General features: G+C 38.9%; 2 protein-coding genes across 2 annotated transcripts; one reads left to right on the forward strand and one right to left on the reverse strand.

Moving 5' to 3' along the window:
• The first annotated feature begins 246 nt into the window (after nt 1-246).
• On the forward strand, nt 247-6,561 carry errfi1a (ERBB receptor feedback inhibitor 1a). The gene is made up of 4 exons (XM_061043124.1): nt 247-428; nt 2,848-3,053; nt 3,241-3,329; nt 3,516-6,561. Exons 2-4 carry the CDS (start codon nt 2,902-2,904, stop codon nt 4,625-4,627), a joined length of 1,353 nt encoding a protein of 450 aa, XP_060899107.1. The 5' UTR covers nt 247-428; nt 2,848-2,901; the 3' UTR covers nt 4,628-6,561.
• Nucleotides 6,562-11,115: 4,554 nt separating this feature from the next.
• Nucleotides 11,116-13,725, reverse strand: mrps16 (mitochondrial ribosomal protein S16). The gene is made up of 4 exons (XM_061043125.1): nt 13,566-13,725; nt 13,322-13,352; nt 11,691-11,957; nt 11,116-11,519 (listed from the first exon to the last, which is right to left on the reverse strand). The coding sequence occupies exons 2-4, from the start codon at nt 13,332-13,334 to the stop codon at nt 11,383-11,385; spliced, it is 417 nt and encodes a 138-aa protein (XP_060899108.1). The 5' UTR covers nt 13,335-13,352; nt 13,566-13,725; the 3' UTR covers nt 11,116-11,382.
• Nucleotides 13,726-21,914: the final 8,189 nt, after the last annotated feature.

Below are 21,914 nucleotides of genomic sequence, written 5' to 3' on the forward strand. Positions count from 1 at the left end.
TGAAATAATAATGACATTGGAGCTCCCCATCCCGAGAACTAACATCATAAGCCTGTTGTGTGAATATGGTCAATAGTTTGTTTGTTCAAGGGGAACTTTGTAATGGTCTCATTAAACCGTGTCCTGCTGCATGTAGGCCTACACATGTATAAATGGACACTGTACCTTTAAGAGCAAGTGTGTATGGGCGGGGCTAGCGCGTCTCTCGTGTGGTGGAGCTTATAAGACATAGCTCACTACAACGCTAGACTTATCTATAAAGTGTTTCAATATAAGGCCGGAGCGTCACCAACGCGCTGGCGTCCTGCTCTTGACGCAATAGAAATCTGAAGATAACAGACTCAAGGAAGAAATCTAGGAGCTTTATTATCTCCAAAGAGGAGTCTACAGGAGTCAGACAGCGGAGGAGAACTGCCAAAAAATCCGGGGTGAGTTCAGAAAAGTGGTTTGAAATGTCTTGTGTAGGCTGCTGGAAGAAAAAGAACAGGATATCTCCTGTCTTTTGTTTTGTATATTGGTGCCAGAACGACAGACAACACTGTTTGGTGCAACTTCAGCTACTACTTTGAAAAATGTCACGCTTTTTTATTTTATTCCCTTATAATTGTCTGGCTAAAGCTGTACGATTTTTAAACAAACTCTGAAAATAAAAACATAAACTGTGGAAACAAAGCCTAGTAGCTTATACTTGCCTATATCTTTTTTTTTTTTTTTTTAATATGAAAACTGTTATTGATCGACTTTTTGGTCCCTTTACATAACGTAAAGGTTTGCTCCATTGGCAAAACCATAACCTGATTTGCTTTAAAAACAAAACAAAAAATAGGCACAGCTAACTATTTGTATTTCTCACTTAATTTCTATCATTATGACGTTGCCTTGTCAGATAGCTGACCTATGTGTTGTGTTGTGAGTCACCTGCCTGCTAGAGGGCTTTTAACCATTATTATCTCAATCCGGTAAAGTGAGGGGGTGTGCGCGCTGTTTGCTTGCCGCACAGGTAGAGCGGGTATGGTTGCCTGGAAACCGCTGCAGGGTTGTCGTGAGCGGGGTGTGAACTCCTTCTGTCAAGGTCTGCGTGTGAGTGTGTTGCTACAGTCCATAATCAAAGGACAGCTGTCTGCTGATGTTTTACATCTTTGCTTACCCCATCAGACCTCCTGCCTGGTGTTATCTGGACTCATATTAAGCCTGTCCGCATTTTATATAAACAATAAGGCCAGACTTGACCATTAAAAAGACCCACAATCTCTGTTCAGTGTCTGCATTAAGTGACTTGAGCGATTCCTCCTGAAGAAGGTTAATGCTCTGCATGGCTGCACATCATTTGTTTAATCCTGTTGCCTGTAAATGCTCCTCCTATGGTTATCTGCCAGAATGAACTGTCTTTGCACCTGTTGCAAGAGGAAGCACAAGTCCCTGGGGGCTCATTATCGGGGATCATGTTGCTTCCCACCCCTGCGCGAATTGAATCTACGGCCCTGTGCAGGGGGATTGCATGCCTTGTTGGGCAGTTTGGCTCAGGCTGATGCCCCAAGCTTCCTGTTGTTTTAGAGCTTTGTTTCTCAGCAGCTGTCAGGGCTGCACATAAATATGGCTCATTGGAGACCGGGAACGAGGGGGCTATGTTCTTCTCAGTCATCACTCCACATTATAAGGAGAACAGCGTGTCTCTGGGTGTGCGAACGTACCTCATTTGTGGTTGACAGAAGATTTGACCACCAAGGTTGCTGATGCACCTGTTTTCCTGCATTCTGAAAAAAAAAAAAAAAGATTAATTGTTAAGACTTCTGGCGCAGTCTTTTGGAGATTTGCTGTATCAATGCATGGCTTGTATCACAACAAAGATACCTCTAGTTTTTCCAGGATACACTTGCTGTAGAATATCAAAAAAACCTTCATTCTAAAATATAAAATTGAGTGACCTACTACACTCCCTGCAGCATACATTGTGAAATACTGAACAGGTTAATCCAGTGTGGGGCAAGAAAAATCAGATTTAGCTTCCAGTGTATAACTGACCGCAGAAATATCAATATGCTGTAGGGTATCTTCCCCTCTAAATACTGAATAAATTGTTTACTCAGCCCTGACACATACTTGACATGACACGAACATTCAGGTCATTTGACTTGAGGACTTCTTGCAACATCAGGTATATCTCTGGTAACAGGAGGAGCCTCTTCATGGGCTGCTCAGGACTAGCCAGATTGCGGCACTGGAGCACAGCACAGTTTAAAATAAACTGTATTGACACTGGACTCACTAGATAAATAGAAGTTAGGTTGGTAAATGAGTTCAGAACTAAGATTTCTGACGCTTATATGGAGCATGGTATAGTTGATGTTTAAAGAAATGATAAACTTTCAGTGTATTTCTTTAATAATCTTAACTTTTAGGTATTTGTATTGTCCAGTGATTCTAAACAAAGCATCCATTGCTCTTCCTGTTTCCAGTTTTCAGATTGAAATACCCCTGACAAAAAAAAAGTACTCATGTTTTCTTTCACATAAGCCATCATGCTCTTTTAGTTGGGACAAACATGTCCTGGATTCTTGTCAAACCAAGATATTGTCCTTCCTCTGTTATGGGAGATTGTCTTCTTCAATGGATAAAAAAAGAATGGGCCATGGTTAAATATTTAGCTTAGTGGCCAGCAGACTGGGGAGGATTTGTATTTTCTCTTCTATATCAGGTTTTTGTTTCTTTCTTGGCCTCACCAGCATGTTGACTCAGCTTCAGAGAGTATTTTTCAAGGTGCTACCGCATATCTTGTTTCTCTTCATCTGCTTTCTCCTTCAACCTCCGTTCACTGTCACTCATGTCTGTGTTTTGGCTGTATTACAGGTACACAAGAAGCAGGGGCAGCCAGCCGGGTGATCTGAGTGTTTCCAGCCTTTGATGCGACCCGATTGTACCTGGAGCATGTCCACAGTGGGCCTGACTGCCCAGGAGATCTCTTTTCCCATAGAAAACCCCTTCCTGAGGGGCAGCTACTGTCACAGCATGGCTGGATCCAAATCGTCTTGGAGCTGTCCCCATGAGCTGGACAAGTGAGTGTTCAAGTGCCAGGACAAGCAGTCCATACGGGGGGAGATTTGTAGAAAGGGAGGGTTTTTTAAATCTGCATGAAATGCAAACATGTTGGTTCAGGTTAGCTTATGATTTATTTTAAATATGATGAAATGTTATGAGGGTCCTTTAAACTGGCACTAATCAAATACTTCTTTTTTTTAATAGCTTCTATTTCAGTATGGATACTGCACACACAAATCACAGCCCTCGTGCCCACCAAAAGGGGATATCTCAGTCCACTCCAAGTCATGAAAGTAAGTGCACGATCTGCCATCTGCATAGTCTTCTTAAATACAAAAAGGCATGTTTTGTGCTCTTGATTTATGATGCCCATTAAGTCATTTTCAAGGAACATATGGAAAGCTAGTGATGTTTTTTCACAGGACACAAGGAAGTGCAATTTATATGATGGTTGTTTATTCATTTCTCCTCTCTGACAGGACATAAACACAGTCCCACGTCACAGAGATTACCCCCAAAGAAGTCCCGGCCCTCCCATCTCTCCCTGTCCTGCAGTGCTGAACCATCCACCCCAAGTCCAGTTGATGAAGACCAGGTGGTCCCTTCCTTCCAGAGGCTCTCGGTGTACGAGTGCAGCAGTCCACCACAGACGCCAGGCCGATGCTCCAAGCCTCTGCCCCCCATCCCTCCTCACACAGACATCTCCCCCGATCAGGCTATTGACAATGAGGTAGAATTTTTCACAAGTTCAGACGACAGCTGTTGTCTGGTGTCAGAGCAGTGTCACAAATCATCTCCTTTTCGATACGGGATTCCCAGTCAAAGGAGCTTCAGGGACTGTGGGCAGATCAACTATGCTTACTATGATGGTCCATTAGGGCCACAGAGCCCTAGGGAATCCAAAAAAAAGCACCAGGTGCATCCACCACCGGAAGTGAGAGAACAGTATGAGCAGCGACGGGAACCACCGGAGCCAGTGGTCTGTCAGAGACAGCAGGAAAAAGCTCAGAGGAGGCTGCGGCGATCACACTCGGGCCCAGCTGGATCCTTTAACAAGCCTTCGCTGCTGCGTCCCTCGTGCCACAAACGACACACCTACAGTACGGATAAACCTGAAGTACCTCCCCCTATCCCTCCGAGAGCAATCAAGACAAGAGACAACCGCCGCTGGTCAGCAGAGGTCTCGTCTGGGGCGTACAGTGATGATGACAAACCACCCAAGGTGCCCCCAAGGGAACCTTTTTCCAGAGGCAGCTCCCGCACCCCCAGCCCTAAGAGCCTCCCAACATACATAAACGGCGTGATGCCCCCAACCCAAAGCTTTGCACCTGATCCTAAATACGTAAGCTTTCGGGGTTTACAGAGACAGAACAGCGAAGGATCTCCCTGCATCCTTCCAGTGATGGAAAATGGCAAGAAGGCCAGCACCACACATTACTATCTGCTGCCTCAGCGGCCTGCTTTTGTGGACTCGCCTTGTGTAGAGAAGTTTTTTCGGGTCATGGACAGCCCTGCAGCCCGCAATACTCATGTATCAGACTCAAACTGTGACTGCCACACCAGAAGGAAAGCACATGTGGATTTGGTTTAAAAAAAAAAAAGTTGAAGTGGAAGTAGCAGAGGACTCTTCTGTACATGAGCACAAACCACTTGAAAAACTGGACGCTTACAACCCTCAAGCTGCTGCTTTTCCTTTTTTTTTTCTTTTTTTGTAGCCTGTTATGTATTCTGAACACACAGGATATGTGTGATCTGTATTCAGTTACTGGTAATGATGGAATAGCTATCACCATTGAGATACTTTGTGTAGAAAAATTGTATAGCTGTTTGTGGGCAAAATGACATTGTAGAGCTTATTTTTGATATGATTTCTATTTCATGACATTCACTGTTGTGCTGTTTTTGCTGATGATGTGGTACAGTGAGAAGGTACAAGCGGGCCTTGAACCTCGTTTTTTTTTTTTTTTTTTTGTGTGTTTTTGTGTCTGAAAGGTTGAGGATAATTTTTGAGATGCACTGATGCTGCTCTTGTATCTCACGCGGGACAAAAGGTCAGTAATGTAACCATGTATCACCTAATATATGAAGGCAAATTAATTTTTTAACGGATATGAAGGATGCCAACACACAAATCTCCATTTTGTTTTCTGCCCTTATTTATCAACACTGATATGGTTGCCCTGCCTTTATGAAGTTTAGGTCTTACTCAGGCCACCATTTCTGTGTAAAATTGTGTTTCCCACGTGGCACCTAGTCATGGTACATTTTGTACTAAGAGATGGGTACATTACTGGTAGCTAAGCATGTTTCTATTGGAATGTCTAGTGCAGCTTTTATGGTGTAGTTGTCTGTGATGAGTGTGTCTGTGTTTGCACGGATGTATAGTTGTGGATGTGTTTGTGCATACGTGCATGTGAACAGCTGTTGGAAGTATTCTTGTGATACTTTATAAAAATGACTTTCTACAAGTGGTAGAAAATTGTCAACCATATTTGTTACTGTGCTCTGCTTTTTTTTTTTTTCCCGTGGCACCTGCTGTTTTTTTTTAGTTCAGCCCAGTGTTCAGGTCTGTTTTGTTGCACAAAAAAATGGCCTGTTAAAATGAACATGAAGTGAATGTATGCTATTCTTACTGAAATTCCATCAAACTGTAGGGGGGGAGCTTATTTCTGGTCAAACTGTGAGTCATTGCTTGGAACTAATTTGCTTCAAGTACTACCTCCCTTTGATATTAATCCTTTTTTTTCACATATGACCCCATTAATATAGGCAAATAAATCTACAAAAAGATGAGGTGACCAGCTCTGTATGTGACCTGTCACAAAGTTTAAATTCAGTTAAGAACAATAGAAAGTTATTTTCAACAGGATGTCCTTAAATAGAGATTAAAAAAAATTCCTCCCATCTATGATCACAGAGATGTGAGGCTCACCTGTTAATACAGACGCATTACAAAGAGTGCTGGGTTTACCTGCCTGACACAGACTTTCCTGTTCTGCTCATGCATTCCTGTCTTACATGATTGCAGTGGGTGTGGTCTGGGAGACTTTGGCTGCTGGCAGCCCAGAAAATATATGAATTTTATTGTAGTAGATTATTCAAGAAGCATCAGGATGATATAGTAAATGTAGCACATGTATTGAAGTAACCCTTGGTATCGAACATGGTGTTCAGGTTGGGAAACGGATAACTGCTGAGGTCAAACAGTCATTGAAAAATACACTTTTCTCTATCCCTTCTGCTCACAAACCCACACACAATGTTGCTTTTGACTTAAATGTCAGAAAAATGTTTACATCTTACACTGATACTATTTAATCTTAAGGTATTTTATGTCTTATTAGAAAATATAAAACTGAATGAAGACTAGTTTATCAAGAAATAGCTTCTCTGCTGTGGTGAAGACATGCACTGGGAGAGCACAGTATGCTGTGTACAGTATTTAACAATTCCATTTGTTGTTCTGAATTGTTGTTAAGTATATAGTCTTTAAAAAGAAAGCAAAATAAAATGACTTATTTATGAGCCCTGTTGCGTTCTGTTTCTTGAATCTGTCAAGCCTGAACTCTTAACTCAGCTGTTTGGCCTGTTTTATCAGCCACACACCCTCATGCTGTGCCTTATTGTGACTGGCCTCTATCCAGAGAGTGAAGAGTTACTTACAATGGTCGACTGACAGGTGTACAGTGTGCTGCCTTCCTCTTCCTGGTTATATCACCATCTCTTCCTGTATGACTGCTTAGATGCTCTGTGGCAGCCAGTTTTGCGCCCACAGGTTTTTAAGCTCTTAACAATGTTGCGAGTGTTTCCCTTTTGAATCGAGTCTATGTTGTTAGGCAAGGAGCCATATAGAATTAGAGGTCATATCATTTTGAAAAAAAAGCTTAAATTCAGCTGCCTCCAAGCATGGCAGTGACTATTACTGTAGGTTTGCTGTGCTGAGTATTCGTTTTGCATTACCCTTTCATTGTTAGAAAAGCAGCAGTTTGGACCAGCTAGGCCACCTGCAAAACTCTTTCACCTGGTTCACTGCTAGACGACAACATGAATGGTGATGACAGCAGCTAATAACAGGCTGCACATTTTAAATGTATGTTTTGAGCAAGAAGATGAGTAAAGAAAGGTGTGTGGTTTGAGAATAGCGTCTGAATAAATACAAAGTTAAAATGCATTGCTAGGCGTTGTGCTCTAAGCTACAAGTCAGACGTATGACTTGCTTAAACTTTTGTTTCATTAGTTGTTGTTCATCAGACATGCAAGGGACGATTACAATTATTTGCAGACTTCAGTCTAAATTGCTTCTCTTGCTGCTTCTGACCCCTCCTCCCTTTCAAAACAACTATGACATGTAGAACGTTTTGATTCCTCATCGGGATTGATTTTGCAAACACAAGCTCAGTCTTATAAATGTGTTGCTGGATTTCGTCCCTTGTTCGGGTTCATTTCAGGCAGGAGTATGCGCGACCTGCTCAGTAAACTTCATCGGGATATTCATATCTTTTGGTTCAGTTAATTAGATAAAAGTCCTTGGCTGGCACTGTCGGTGGATTAACAAGTTGATCTAACTTATTTCAAAGATAAGAAGTAATTATGACCATCGTCTCATTAATTGCTGTACAACGCTGGATCAGCCTCTGAAGTAATGTGAGTGGATTAAAGTATGTCTGATGTCTGTTTCAGACACATCCAAAGTTCTGCATGAATCCACCCTGTACAAAGAGTTTGTTTCTGTGTTTCCAACATGTGATAAACAAACTGATTAAGCAAATACAATTTATAGATTTAAAGTTATTAAGAGAATAGAGGCAAGTTGAGTTTTGAACAATGTCATTTTACAGACAAAGCATATAGGATAATGACACTCAAAGATCCTGGAATTGAATCATTTTCAAAGTAATGTAAAGTAACATAGGACAACACCAACACACTTCTGAAGAATTCCTCTGCTCATAGGGTCAGACTTATCTATATTTAATTCTATGGTACTCTGCAACATATTCTGTTGGGTTTAAGGCAGCTGGCATGCCAGTTCAAGATTCAGGATTCTGTTTATTTGTCATTTTCCTTTTGTATGTGCACATACAAAAGAGGAAATGCTGTTATCCCAGCCAACCCCAAGCAGTGTGAAGACAGAACATGTAACATATGGACATTTAAATATACCTAAAAACAACAATACACTAAACAATTACAATAAAATAGCTTAGATAAACAAACAGACATGCAGCATACAGTTTGTATTCTATTCTACACTGAGCTTTGTGGCATTTTGAAACACTCTTAGCATTCAAATCGTGTATATGTATAGAATGCTTGAAGGTATAAAGAAATGTACTTTTGTTAATAATAGGAAAACACATTTCAGTGTTAAGTTTTTTTTTTTCATGTTTGCTGTGAGGGAATAAAAGAGCTGTCAATCTTTAACTTGGACAGAAGTGCTGCTGGTTAAACTTTAGTCAAGTTCTAGTAAAGAAAATATAGCACATCAAGTGCAGGTAAAGAAATTGGCCACACGTGTTTCTGCTGAGTCCGTCGCTGAAATGACTTTTATAGCCATAATTAGTTCAGATGTAAGGACATTGATGAAATGTGTATTGCTGTTGTGGGCCAGCAGCAAGGATATGCATGAGCAACGTGTCATTGTTTAAAGAAAGATCTCGCAACAAAGTTTAAAAAAAACGACATGGGTCAAATTCTATGAAAAACATAGATGATCCCTGCACAACTTGTTTAAACTATGGAGCTTTTTAAATCACCTCCATTTGTTTTAAAGGGGATTTGAAAATGTGTACTAAACTTCCCTTGTCTCTACACCTTAACGTTTTGCAAAGCACAACACCACCCCCTAAATAAGCACATGTACGCCATCTAGTGGCTGTATATTTGTAGTGAAGCTAGAGGGACAGATACAAGAAACACGCAAGATCGTCAAACAGTAAGAACAATTCGACTTAAGAATTACCTCTTAGAAATTGTATTGCATTTTATTTTATTTTTATATGAAAATAATCAAGAAACTGCTGATGTTATAGTCCTTGCTGAGTAATTGTCAGTTTAATTTTCTAAAAAAGAAAAGTGTCCATTTCATAGAAGTCAAAGAAAGACAATGTTAAAGTAGTTGCTTCTTTTCTTAAACAAGAGGGGCAGTGTCATACTATTAATATAGCCATGTTTGTTGTTCTTTCATTAAAGCAAGAAACAAAATTCATGATTTGCATATCACTATGTCTACTATAAGAAGGTGTCAGGGACGTTAGCGAAAATTACCACGCATATACATGTATTTCTGCTCTTGTGCTCTAATGTTTGAAAAACGCTGCAAAAGTGCCCTCTTATTCCCCTGTGGTATAACACATGATGAAGTGTCCTCCAGGGGGCCCTCCTAGTGGACAAAACCTGATAAAGTGTCCTCTAAGGTGCCCTTCCAGTGGCCAAAACTGGTAACCTGCCCTCCAGGGTTCCCCTCCAGTAGACTAAACCTGATTTAGTGAACTGTTGAGGGCATGTGTCCTATAGTGTGCCCATTTTATTATTTTGGACTCTCAAACACACTGAGTCGGCCAGGGCAGTATGGTGTACGAGATGGATTTAAGCTGAAAAGGAAAGTGGAAGGAAGAAAGATTGCATGAAGAAGAAGATGTCATATCTGCCCAACAGATGGAGGAGCATCATTAATTAACAATATATTGTCCTCTGCTTAGATCATTAGAACCCTGTCAAATGTGGCAAAAATGGGGTAGCAACTGATTGTTGCAACTCCTAGTGAGGACACGTTTTTTTTTTTTACCATGACCATGTTTATTGCTGAATGATGAAGTTAAAATACATAGGCGTCAAGGTCATGTATTAACAGCTTTTTAATTTTGAGTTTGGTCTCATACTATGTGTATATGAGATCAAAAGTATTATTACTTAAAAGTAAAAGATAAAGTGTTATTCTGAATTATATATCACTGACTTTTTTGCATTTTGTTTGAGTACCAAAAAAACAAATATATATCTTTTAAAACAAGTACAGAATGAGAAAACACTGATAGTGCAAAGCAGCAAAAAGTTGAGAACTTCAATGTCACCTCCCTTTAATCTCAAGGTGCCTGGAAGGTGACTCAATTAACTGAACCGGTGTGTTATGAAAAGCCTGAGAAATCTTATTGAGGTCACTTATGTCACCCAAGATATCATTCAACACCTCATCAACTTGCGTGCTGACAAACTGGATGTGACTGTTTTATTGTTTGTGTAAGTGTTCTCCGTCATGTTCTCTGCAACAACACTTCCTTGTCTGCAGAAGAACAAATACAAAGATATTACCAGAAAGAAAAACAGACTGTACTTGATCAAATAGGAGGCATACAACAAAAGCATTAACTATTGCAATGTCCACAATTGGATTAAAAGTAAACAAAATAAAACAATTTCTTGAGTTTCTTAACATCTGTAAAAGCCAGAGTTGAACAGAGGACACAGAAAAAAGTAACAAAAACATTGATCAAAATGTTTTCAATGTTAATTTTCAATTTCACCCTCATGACACTGTAATGTGCAGCTCAGCATCCACTCCAGACCCGATCATCAGTGTTTGTATTACACACGCGTTGGATGGTCGTCTTTTTCCAAACGCAGGCTTAAACACTGGCATATTTTTATCTACAGGTCTACTTCAGGTCTGTCTCCTTCAAACCTTCTGACATACAGTATATCAGTCAGAAGAGTACAGGGACTTGTAAACGTAAGTCCCAGGACCTTTAAATTTAAATTTAACAAGCTGCTCGTTTGATGCTTTTAGGAGGACGTTAAATGACTTGGAGGCAGACACATCTGGCTGTCAGTGTTCTGCCTCATATAGTTCTGGTTGTAGGCCATCTTGACAAATCTTGCTGTTTAAATTTGTTATTTAGTGCTTTTTAATGTTTTATAATTACACATAATATATTGTGTTTGTATGGATGTCTGCTTATTATTTGTCTGAGACTGCTGTCTTGGCAAGGACACTCTTGAAAAAAACGTTTTTAATCTCAATGAGTTCTTTCCTGGTTAAATTAAAGTTAACTTAAAAAAATTAAATAAACGAGTGCAATATTGACATATAATACTTTATTCAACTCAAATGAACAGAGCACACAAACAGTTGGCTGTAATGACACATCACTCTCAGGAAAACTGCAGTTACTGAATTTGAGCAACAATTTCTTTCATGAAGCGATCATAGCTGCTGCGACAGCAACCAAAACTTCTGTTGGCATCTGATATCAGACGCCACTACGACCAGTCCACCCGACAGTTTCCTTTCCAAATGACTGACGTCGTCTTGCTGCTGGACAGTCACACAGTCCTGAAGATTCATTCTCACACATCAGCCTCCTTCTGTGACTGCTCGCGCATGTCCTCTTCTGCTGTTGATGTTTCTGCCTGTAATGTTTGTGCTCTCTGACGCTCTGCCACTGTTATCGTCATGGGGTGCAGGGGAAAGAATCCTGCCAACCCTGGGAAAGATAAGGAGTATGAAGAAGAAAACATTTTTTACAACACATTTTTCAACAAATTATGGATGAGGCATTGCTGGCGGGGGGGCTAGAATCTTTCAAAACTTAAGGAGATCATGTGTAATTACATATTTAAATGTTTTGTTTTTCATGTAGTGAATGAATACACACCTAGGAGTTTGGCCGCTGACTGTGTAGGGTGAGCACCACAGCCGATCCAGTACTTGATGCGGTCGAAGTTGAAGCTGACAAGTTTCTCGTTGTAGATGTTTGGGAGGGGGTCATAGGTACCCAGCTGCTCTATATATTTACTGTCTCTTGCTCTTTTGTTGTAAGCTGCCACAATACGATAAAATGGCCTGTTAGCTTGCTTGTGGCCAGCGAGAGCCAATCGGATGACGACGTAACCCCCATGGTACTTCTTTAGCAAAAAAGAGGCTGCAGAAAGAAAAAAAGCACAGAAACTTTAATTGGAGAGGAAATAAATATGTTTATTGTTACTGTTGAAATCCTAACTGCATCAGTGAGAGGGATGACCCCTAGGCTGCAACCATTAACCTTTAGCATATTTCATATCAAGGAAACTTGTGCACCTAGATATTGACATCAACCATAGAAACCTTGAGTTTTTCACACACAATCCCACTCTACAATTAACACTACTTTTGTGATTAGGAATGATGGAAGAGCAGTGAGTTAAAGAGCAGTTTGCTTTGGTTTACTACATCCAATTTGTATTTTATGTATAAAGCTTTGTTGTTTCTGTTGACTTTTTCTGACTTTCCAGTTGGAAACACTTGGCAACTGGCGGCCTGGGGGCCACATGCGCCCATCAACCCTCAATGTGGCCCTCAGGTTAATTACTTACACATCAATTGATTGAAAACATGAAGAAAACATGATGAAATCTGCCATGAAATCATGAAAACCAGAAATATGTCCATAATAATATTTGATCACTGGTATATGTTGAGTTAATTTGAGACATAATTGACTGTAATCGCCTTTGGAAACTACAATTTGGCCCCCTGGCAGTGAGAGTTAAATGAACGTGGCCCCTTGCTGTGACCAAAGTTGCCCATCCCTGTGCTACATACTAAGCAATATTTTAGCTAAGTGCATGTTTGAGTCGTGCTGTGAAAAAACGTTTGATTGATTGACAGACAAAAAATAACAAACAATAATTTTGTTGATCAATTAATAGTTACACTTTCTTAAAAGTAAAAATATAAAATATTCCCCAATTCCTTCTTCTCGCCAGTCACATTTTTGTTTAGTTTTTTCTTAAAGGGCGGCTGTGGCTCAGTTGGTAGAGTCGTCTCAACCGGAAGGTCGAGGGTTCAATCCCCAGCTGGGCAACATGTCCGATGTGTCCTCGGGCAAGACACTGATTGCTCCCAGTGCTTCAGTGGTGGTGTATGAATGGGATTAGTTACTTCTGATACTACATAGCGATCACTACCATCAGTGCGTGAATGGGTGGGTGTGACCTGCGGTGTAAAAGCGCTTTGAGTAGTCGGAAGACTAGAAAAGTGCTATATAAGCTCAAGTCCATTTACCATTTAAAGAAAAGGTAAACGCAATTATTTCTATCTTGACGAAGCTGTCCGTGTTGAAAATAATATTGATATCAAATACTGGCAAGAGTTGGTGATGTTGCAAATTACAAACAAATCTAAAAACCGATCCCCTCTCAACAAACAGGCACCGAAACTCGCGAAAAGGAGAAAAGGCCTCTCCAGTCAGATTTGTTCGTTCTCGGCTCCTGTAGAAACATGTGCAAAAGGTTACTTTATACTCACATAAATGAACCATGGTGTTGGCTGGATTACCCTGCAAGACACACACACAATAAAATAAACATGATACACCTTTTCTCTGAACAACGCCACTTCCGAGTCTCAAATTGTTATAATTTAAAGATAATCCTATAAATGTCATTAAATGTCAACATTAACATCGTTAGCTGATGCTATCGGCTAACAGCACACTGCACTTGTTTCACGACTACGTGTGATTTTAAATGTGAACAAATGAGGGAATTACCTCCAAGAATATTGATTGAAGCGAAGCAAAATCTTCCCAGGTTTAGCTTCTTTTTTAATTCCCTCTACGGACGATGTGGAACAGGATAAAGAAAAATCCCCTTTTCAGCAACAGAAGTAATGTGACATTTGTCTGTGCGCTGCCATGTTTACACCGGATGTGACGTAGTTAACTGTGGAGTTGTCATGGTGTTACCTCGACTGGAGGTGTCGCTGTTGCATTACTCTCTAATGTAGCAGCTATAACAGAATGTCCTCACTGAATAATACTGCACACTAAAAGTTAGTTTAAAATGTAAATTAGAGCCACAGACATTTTCAACACTCCTTTTAAAAGTGTTAACTTCACACCTCAGTTAAAAACAAAACAGAACTGTGTGTTACACACACACACACACACACACACACACACACACACACACACACACCACACATTACAATCTGCACATTGCACTTTGACACCCTGGACACTTTACACACTGACACTTTACACTGTTTACATTATTCTATATTTTATATTTTGTATATTCAAATATTTATTTTTTTAATTTTACATTATATTTCTATATTAGTGTATATATGTGTATTAGTAATTTGAGTGTTTATTGCATGGCCTTGCGGAACAGTCTTTACATTTCACTGCACATCTGTATGAGCATGTGACAAATAAAAATCTTGAATCTTGAATCTTGAATTTTGAAAAGTGTGTATCAGCTTTGAAAACGTCAGTCAAATCAAAACTCTAGTAAGACACTGCTGTGATGTTTTTATACATTTTCACTTTTGGTATTTAACTAAAGAAATGGTAATGCTAACGCAATGTCGGAAAATAAACACAGTGGTGTAAAAAGGTAATCATGTAAAATATATTGAAGAAATATCTAGGCTATAAACAAATATTTAACCCCTAATTTGTTAGAATATAACAGTATTGAATAGTTTAAAATTTTGAGAACTTTTATGTAACCCCACAAAATAAAATGCACTAACATTAATTATTTAAAACATCGGAACTGGTTTAAAAATAACTAATTAATTTCAGTGTTCAGCACCTAAATGTACTTTTCTTTGCTCCTACTGAAGGCATTGACAGTGGACGCAGCACAATGACTAAACAGTCTATGTACTAAAAACGTCAAAGTTCTAGTTTGAGTATAAGCGTATTAATGTTGACAAAGTCATTACAATTCTGAATTTATAAATTACATGATCTGTCAAAAGAGGTTAAACGCTTTCTGCTGATAACTTTACTGTCCGTCATTTATTTCATAACATTCTTCTTTCAATCATTTATTTTCTATATGTGTGGTGCGGCTTCCATCAGCAATGCATTCAGTTTTTAAGCAGTTTCCACTGTTGATCCCAGCACAGATGAAACACTGATTTCCTGTGAACGCTCATGAATTCAGGGGTCATTGCTGAGCCTGATGTCATCCGAGTGCACTAAGATTTCTGCCCACTGAGAGCCCAACCACTCCCTCAGTCTTGGAACATGGTGATTTCACACTCCTGTTGTGTAAAGCTTGTTTTTCTGTGTGTGTGTGTGTGTGTGTGTGTGTGTGTGTGTGTGTGTGTGTGTGTGTGTGTGTGCGTGCGTGTGTGTGTGTGTGTGTGTGACAAACACATGGTTTTCTGTGAGGAGAGTTCACTGAAGACTCACAAATGAGATGGGCCCTTGTTTGTCATTCTGAAAATATCCCTCTGTCCCTGCATGACTCTTCATACATAAAGCCAGTTATGACTTCAAACAAATTAGAGACATAACCTCTAAATATTTATGATATGATATATTTTATTAAATCCATTAAATCAGTATTTGAGTAAAACGATTGATATGCTTCAGTAAGAGAGAGTATATATACTTATTGTCTAATATGTTCTCATATGTTATAATTTTTGAAGAAAATCATGACAAATACCAAAAACAAAATGCTTAAATAACAAAGTGAAGTAAGAGGGAAAATCATACTGATATAAAAACAAATGTAATTGACTTATTATCAGACATTATCTAAACACTTACACATTTAAATCTTGGAAAACAAGATAATGAGGCCATAAGTTTAAAAGATTTGAAAATTCTGTCAGGTTCGTCAAAGACTTGATTAAAGCCACCAGAAGAACAAACGTAACATTTGCCTCTCAACAACCAGGACTGACATTTCCAGCGTAAAGCATCATTACTGAGTTGACCACGTTTTTTTTCTTTTTCATGCAGAAGAATGTGAAAATGAATAGAGGCTTTACACAGTTAGGCAGCAAACAAAATGCATCTTACATGGTGAATCGGCAATGCGTGATTATCTGAACGGTGACATTGATTCAAGTTGTGGCCCGCTCTCTCGTGAGGACCCCATGCTCTTTGGGATACCAAGACGAGTTGTTCCTCTTTTAATCATCTGTGACAGTTCAGTTAGAGACGCTCAGATGACCAGATATTTTACTTGGAAAAATCAAGAGGAGTCTGCTTTAAACGAAGGAGGCTACTCCGGACGTTGTAGTTAGACATGTCATGATTTAATTTGATTATGCAGAAGATGGTACTAATATCTTCTTCACCTCACACCACCTCTGTAAGCTAAATGAAAGTAACATTCAGAAGTATTTGAAGTCATTGGTTTATTGAGTGTCACGAAAGAATTGTACTTTCATAGTTTAAAATGTTGATTTATAGGGATAGGGTAAGGACTTCAGGGACACAATCTTATTAAAAATACTCAAGTTTACACGGTATTGCTTTGTTTAAATCACTTATTTGCTCTTAGGACTCTTTTGAGGACCGATATTTGCATTTATAATTAGGTGGGAGTGGAGGTAGAAGTCGTAACGTAGTAAAAAAAAAAAAAAAGCAAGAACGTTCAGTTTGAGGGTGATGACACAGTTATTACTTTAGTAACTCTTTAACCTAATTTAACACTACATCAGTCCTAATTTTAGCCCTAAATCACAAGCTAACCAACAATTTAGGGGCCTAACTTTGACAGTTTTACAACATCAACTACGTGTTTGTCTGTGTGGATGAATGAGAACATGTTGCCTGCCTAATTGGTAGAAGCAGATGATTTAAGAAATGCTCCAGCTGGACCTAATACAGGAGAGAAACATTTAATCTATATGGTTGTATGTGTATGAGGACATGTTAAGTTTTAACAGGTTGTTCAAAAATGTATAACAAAGAGGAAATGGATTGATTCAAAACTTCGATCACATGTCACATAAGAGTGGGCAAGGAGTAATTCTTCATTATACAACTTCCTTTATTACAGTTAGTCTCCCTCAGACCTCACAGACAGACTAAATCCAACCCTGAAGTGTGTTTCAGATTAGGGCATTCCCAATAAACACAACACAAAAGTCTAAAATAAACCAAAAAACTAAGCAGAATGAATTTATGTTGAAAATGTAATGCTGTCTCACTCAGCATGTTTACTTTTTATCTATTGGATGGCAGCCTGGGTATAATGGCCATGTTTTTACACCCTTTTGACAAAGTGAGAGATAGCTCACGTTAGCTATCAGCTAAACTCGGACTATTTGGTGGTGAAAAAAGAGGTTTGGATTCATAGGGACACGTTTCTTACAACCCGGCTCGTATGGGGAAAGGGAAGCAAAATAAAAAAAACAGATGGTGATAAATTAAAGTAATTTATTACAAAAGAAGCAAAGTTGCGATACAGAACAAAAAGTGAGGCAAACTAAAGGTGCCAACTATTTGCTGCTCAAATTTCAATTCCGAACATTTTACAAACATACACGACGACAACGAGAGGAACAATGCGTAACAGTAGGTTAGGACATGTGACACACTGACTAAAAATTCCAAGGAATTCCTCGCTATTTTATAAACATTGTATTCACTCTTGTTGAAGAATATATATCCGAACTATACGTCTACTGCAAGAAGCCTGTTAGCGTTGCTTAGCATGAGGATAGAGTACCTACAAGGAAGGAACATCTAGCTGCGGTTCCAACAGAATCTGACCCGATATCGATATAAGATCGGATCGGTCCCATCTCTACATAGGATTTAAATATTTTTTTGTGTAGAAAATGTGTGCAAAGTAAGCAGAAGTAGCCAGAAGTTTTGAATCACTGCATGTTCAGATTTCTACATATTTAACAATTGCATCCCCTTTCTAGAGGTCACAGACAGTGTTTAGATAGGACATTCTACTTTTTGTATTATTTATAACTTTATAAAAAGTCATTATGTTTAATCTGTGTTCCATGTGTACATTTATTTATTGGGTTAGGGTTAGTTAGTTTATTTGTGTTTAACTCAGAATTCTTTTTAAATGTTCAAACAAATGAGAGGAAATTGAAAACTGCATTTTGTGAAAGCCTTCTCCTTCCCTCTTAATTATTCTTACGCTTGTTAGAGGTGTGGAGCCACTTAAAGCCACATGCACTTTTCTAAATGGTGAAGAAAAGTTTCCAATGAAAGTGGAACATTGAAATATCACTTTGGAAAACAAACCCCTGGAGTCCTTGTGTTAACCTTCGAATCACCATGTCACTCCAACATTGAACCGCTTAAACCATTTTATGCCTCTTGCTTCAGACCACCATTTATGAAGCAAATAATGTATTTTCTAAGGGAGATTAGGAGGTAAGCAGGCAGCGAAGTGTTTAGTTAGACTGAATGATAATCAAAGTTCTACTTCTTTCAATAAGTAGATCATAATGTTACTCTTTCTTTACTAGGGCCTTAACATGGTGTTACAGTAAACTGTCATTTACATTGTCTTCATTGTCCTGTAATTATAACCTAAGCACCATGGATGATCAGACCTAAGCTTATAAACTTTACACAAATTGTTTAATACATTACACTACATAGTGAACTTATAAGAAAATACGTGTAAAGAACATGTTATGTGCACATTAATTAAATAAATAAAACTATTATATACATACCAAGCGGCAACCTCCGGTCTTGAAAAATAAACCTGCAGTTCATCGAGCGTCCACTTGAGGCCCCTTCTCCAGGAACCCCGGAAGTCACATACACACCACAGCCAAAAAAATCCAGTTTTTACAGCAGAAATAAACATGCTTACAGCCTGGTACAAAAACACAAAATAGGTGTGGTTTTTTTCATCATGGGCACAAACTGTACAGGGGGGGATTTTATTTATTTATTTTTACAATGGCTTCGTTTTGATTTTACGTACATTACGTGTTATCCATAGTTAAGCGCGTAGCTGACATGATTGAAAGGTTGGCAGTTCATCAAGAGGCTTAAAACCCGCCTCAGGTTTGACTCTCAGCCTGTTGTCAGGTTGACTGAAAGTTAGACTGAGACAGGATTTCCAGCATGGCGGCTGCTGCTGCCGATGAGCCTCCAGAACGCCCTGCAGTAACAGATGGATGACGTCACTCAGGCTTCGTCCATTTATATTTACGGTCCCTGATACACACATACAGTTATATGGATGCATAGACGTCATTATCCGTTTTTTAGTCCTTCCAATTGATGGTTTGGACGAGGGGTTGTTATGAAGCTCAACTAAGACCAACTGGAACTAAAGCACTGTGGGTCATAGTGTTCAAATGTGGGGAGAAGTCCAATCAGTTTCAAATATCTTTTTTTCCTGATACATTTTTGACAAACTTAGTTTAGAGGACAGACATGATATTTATGTTTTACTCTTTGATTTCAAACAGAGCAGGATTTTTGCCTTTCATTTCAAAATGTATTTAATCAAATACATTTGTCCTTTAGTTCTCTATTTCAGGTGTTTGTCTAAATTCAGGCAAATATCTTGCACTCTAATGAGCTTTTTACATTTTTTTCTTTTTACCAAATGGCAGTTTGATGTTGTTTTTCCAAGTGTATTTTTTAAGGGAGCAGCATATGCATCCGATTCTTCAGCATGATTAGCCTGAATAATGGTTCTTTTCAATCACAGGCACCGTGTGACTTGTGGTCTGTGAGCTCTTTGTGATGCCCCCTGGTTTTTTTTTCTTCTTAAGCATCTGTGTCCGGCTGGAGCAGAGATAGACGTTATGGTTGCAGAGAGTACCTAATGGGAAGACAGGATTCAGTCACAGACTGGAGGTCAAGTGATCTCCCGTCACTGGAAGGACCTTTCAGATGGCTGTGGTGAGACTAATTGCAGTAGCATGCAAAATGGAGGCATTACTTTAATCTTTATTAACAAAGACACTATTTCTTTCTCTGATACTTTTTTTTCTTAAGATTAGTCTTCTCTTGCGACCTCTGATTTAAGCGAAGATGATCTGTGTTCTTTGGAATTGAGAGGCATGTGGTTGTTTGCCTTATTCAACAAAGTAGTGAATGTTGTGGGTGATACTCAACCCGTTATACTCTGATTTAATATCGCTGATTTAATATCGCTAATATCATTCATTGGAAAGCTTTTAGTCAATAATCATATACAAACTCTGTTAATTGACCATTTTAATGGTACTCTGACTCTCTGTATTAACAGTAACAAACTGTTTCAACAAACGGTTTAATGACGTTGATGTTGTTTTCCATCGACATCTTACACAACGAAAGCTATTTCAACAGCTTTATCTTTGAGCAACTTTTAGGGCTTAAATGAACAGGATATCCTATAAGTATTCAGATAAGGGGGTTTAGGATTATTTTAAGAAACAGAACAGTCCCAGGATAGTCCTGATCAACTCATTCAATCTCTTTTTGTAAGGAAAACAAATCTGTCATAATAAAGAGAAAATGTTAGTAGAGCAAATCTGTCTGCAAGGCCAAGCTTTTGATACTTACATTTGTAGACCTAGCAGAGTGAAGCAAAAAAACTCTCTAAAGTGTCTTCAACATTATGTCCTAATATGAGTTCATCTTTAATACAAATAGTGGCTACACTCCACACAGCTACAGGCTTTCCTTTTTGTCGCACCAGGGGCTCCACTATACACTCTACATACACACTTTTGCTAAACTTAACTTTCACTCACTTAGAATTTTGATGTAACTTTCTCTTGAAACTCTTTACAAATCAGTATGTTTTTACAGCCATTAATGTCGAATTAATGACAAGGATGGACTGGATGATATTTCCTCACAGACCTTGAATTCACTGCGCTATTAAACAGATAACAGACTTTTCGTGCGTTATCTTTTCTTAAAAACAAAATGTCAACAGCATGAGTACTATATCATTAAGTACATAAATAAACCATTCTGTCTTCGAGCACACAGCATATAAACAGACACTAATATTATTATTTGTACAGTAAGAACTTAATTTAAAATACACCAAACGATCTGAATGATCTTTTAACACAATTTAATTACTCATTTATGTTCAGCACAGAGGACTAAACTGCCTTAACATTTTAGCTAAACCTTCATCAGTTTAAATAAGGTATTGAGTGATGCGTATGTAAACCAATCTGACCTTATGAAGAGGAACTGTAATAACCTCTGTGTAATAATGTGAATAATAAGTGCTATTAGACATTTACCAGTAAGGGCAGATGGAGTGACTATAGCAAGTCAAAGGTAACACTTGGTCACCTTCAGTCAGCACATCACATTGTGATTTCTGCTGGACAGGGGTCGTGACCTTCTTCATGTGCTGCCGGTCTCACCAGACCTCTGCTGGCGGAGCTGAAGCTGCAGAGCCACACTGGTAGGTTGTGTGAGAGGACAAGTGGATTTGGCATGCACATCAGAGCGTGATACCCAAGCATTTCTCTCCTATCACATGCCACACACACACACACACACACACACACACACACACACACACACACACACACACACACACACTCGCACAAGTACGATGTGACACACACACACACGGAGCATTCTTGGTCGTGGAAAATGGATTGCAACACTGGCCACTGTAATGAAATGATGCCAGCAACCCACAGTATTCCTTTACAGCAAAACTCTCTAAAGGTTTTCAGTGTAGTCTCAGTGTTCAGCTTTGTTACAGCAGAAAAAAAAACAAGCTTTTACAAATGTATTCTCTTATTACATGTTTCTACGTCTGACTGCACACAGAGGAATGGTAAGATTTTTCTTATGCTTGATTTATTGAAAACAGGTTGTAAATAGAGGAATTTAAAAAACAGATTTCTTTGCCATTTCACCAATAATTAATAGAAAACCCCTTCTGGTAACCTAATGTTTAAGTAAAACCCTTTGAAGAGAATTACAAAGAGTGCAAATGTCATCAGGACAAATTCTCCCAAAATGCTCCTTCCCTGATTTAGTCGTTCCCCGATTTAGTCTCATTTTTGTGTGTGCTTCAGGGAAATCTTCTCATCTGTGATCTTCTACATTTAGGTGTTCGTGCAACCTGTTTTGTCAAACATCCAGCAACAACCCAGACTTTCTCCTGCAATCCTGTCC

The sequence above is a fragment of the Labrus mixtus genome, chromosome 7 (assembly GCF_963584025.1).
Source record: "Labrus mixtus chromosome 7, fLabMix1.1, whole genome shotgun sequence".
Taxonomy (NCBI): Eukaryota; Metazoa; Chordata; class Actinopteri; order Labriformes; family Labridae; genus Labrus; species Labrus mixtus.

Bases quoted from the DNA above. Each gene is read 5' to 3' on its own strand.
- errfi1a (XM_061043124.1), top strand. From the start codon at position 2,902: ATGCGACCCGATTGTACCTGGAGCATGTCCACAGTGGGCCTGACTGCC. The intron at 3,054-3,240 runs GTGAGTGTTCAA...TTTTTTTAATAG, and splicing joins TGTCCCCATGAGCTGGACAA to CTTCTATTTCAGTATGGATA. The intron at 3,330-3,515 runs GTAAGTGCACGA...CCTCTCTGACAG, and splicing joins GTCCACTCCAAGTCATGAAA to GACATAAACACAGTCCCACG.
- mrps16 (XM_061043125.1), bottom strand. The intron at 11,520-11,690 runs GTGTGTATTCAT...TATCTTTCCCAG, and splicing joins GTCAGCGGCCAAACTCCTAG to GGTTGGCAGGATTCTTTCCC.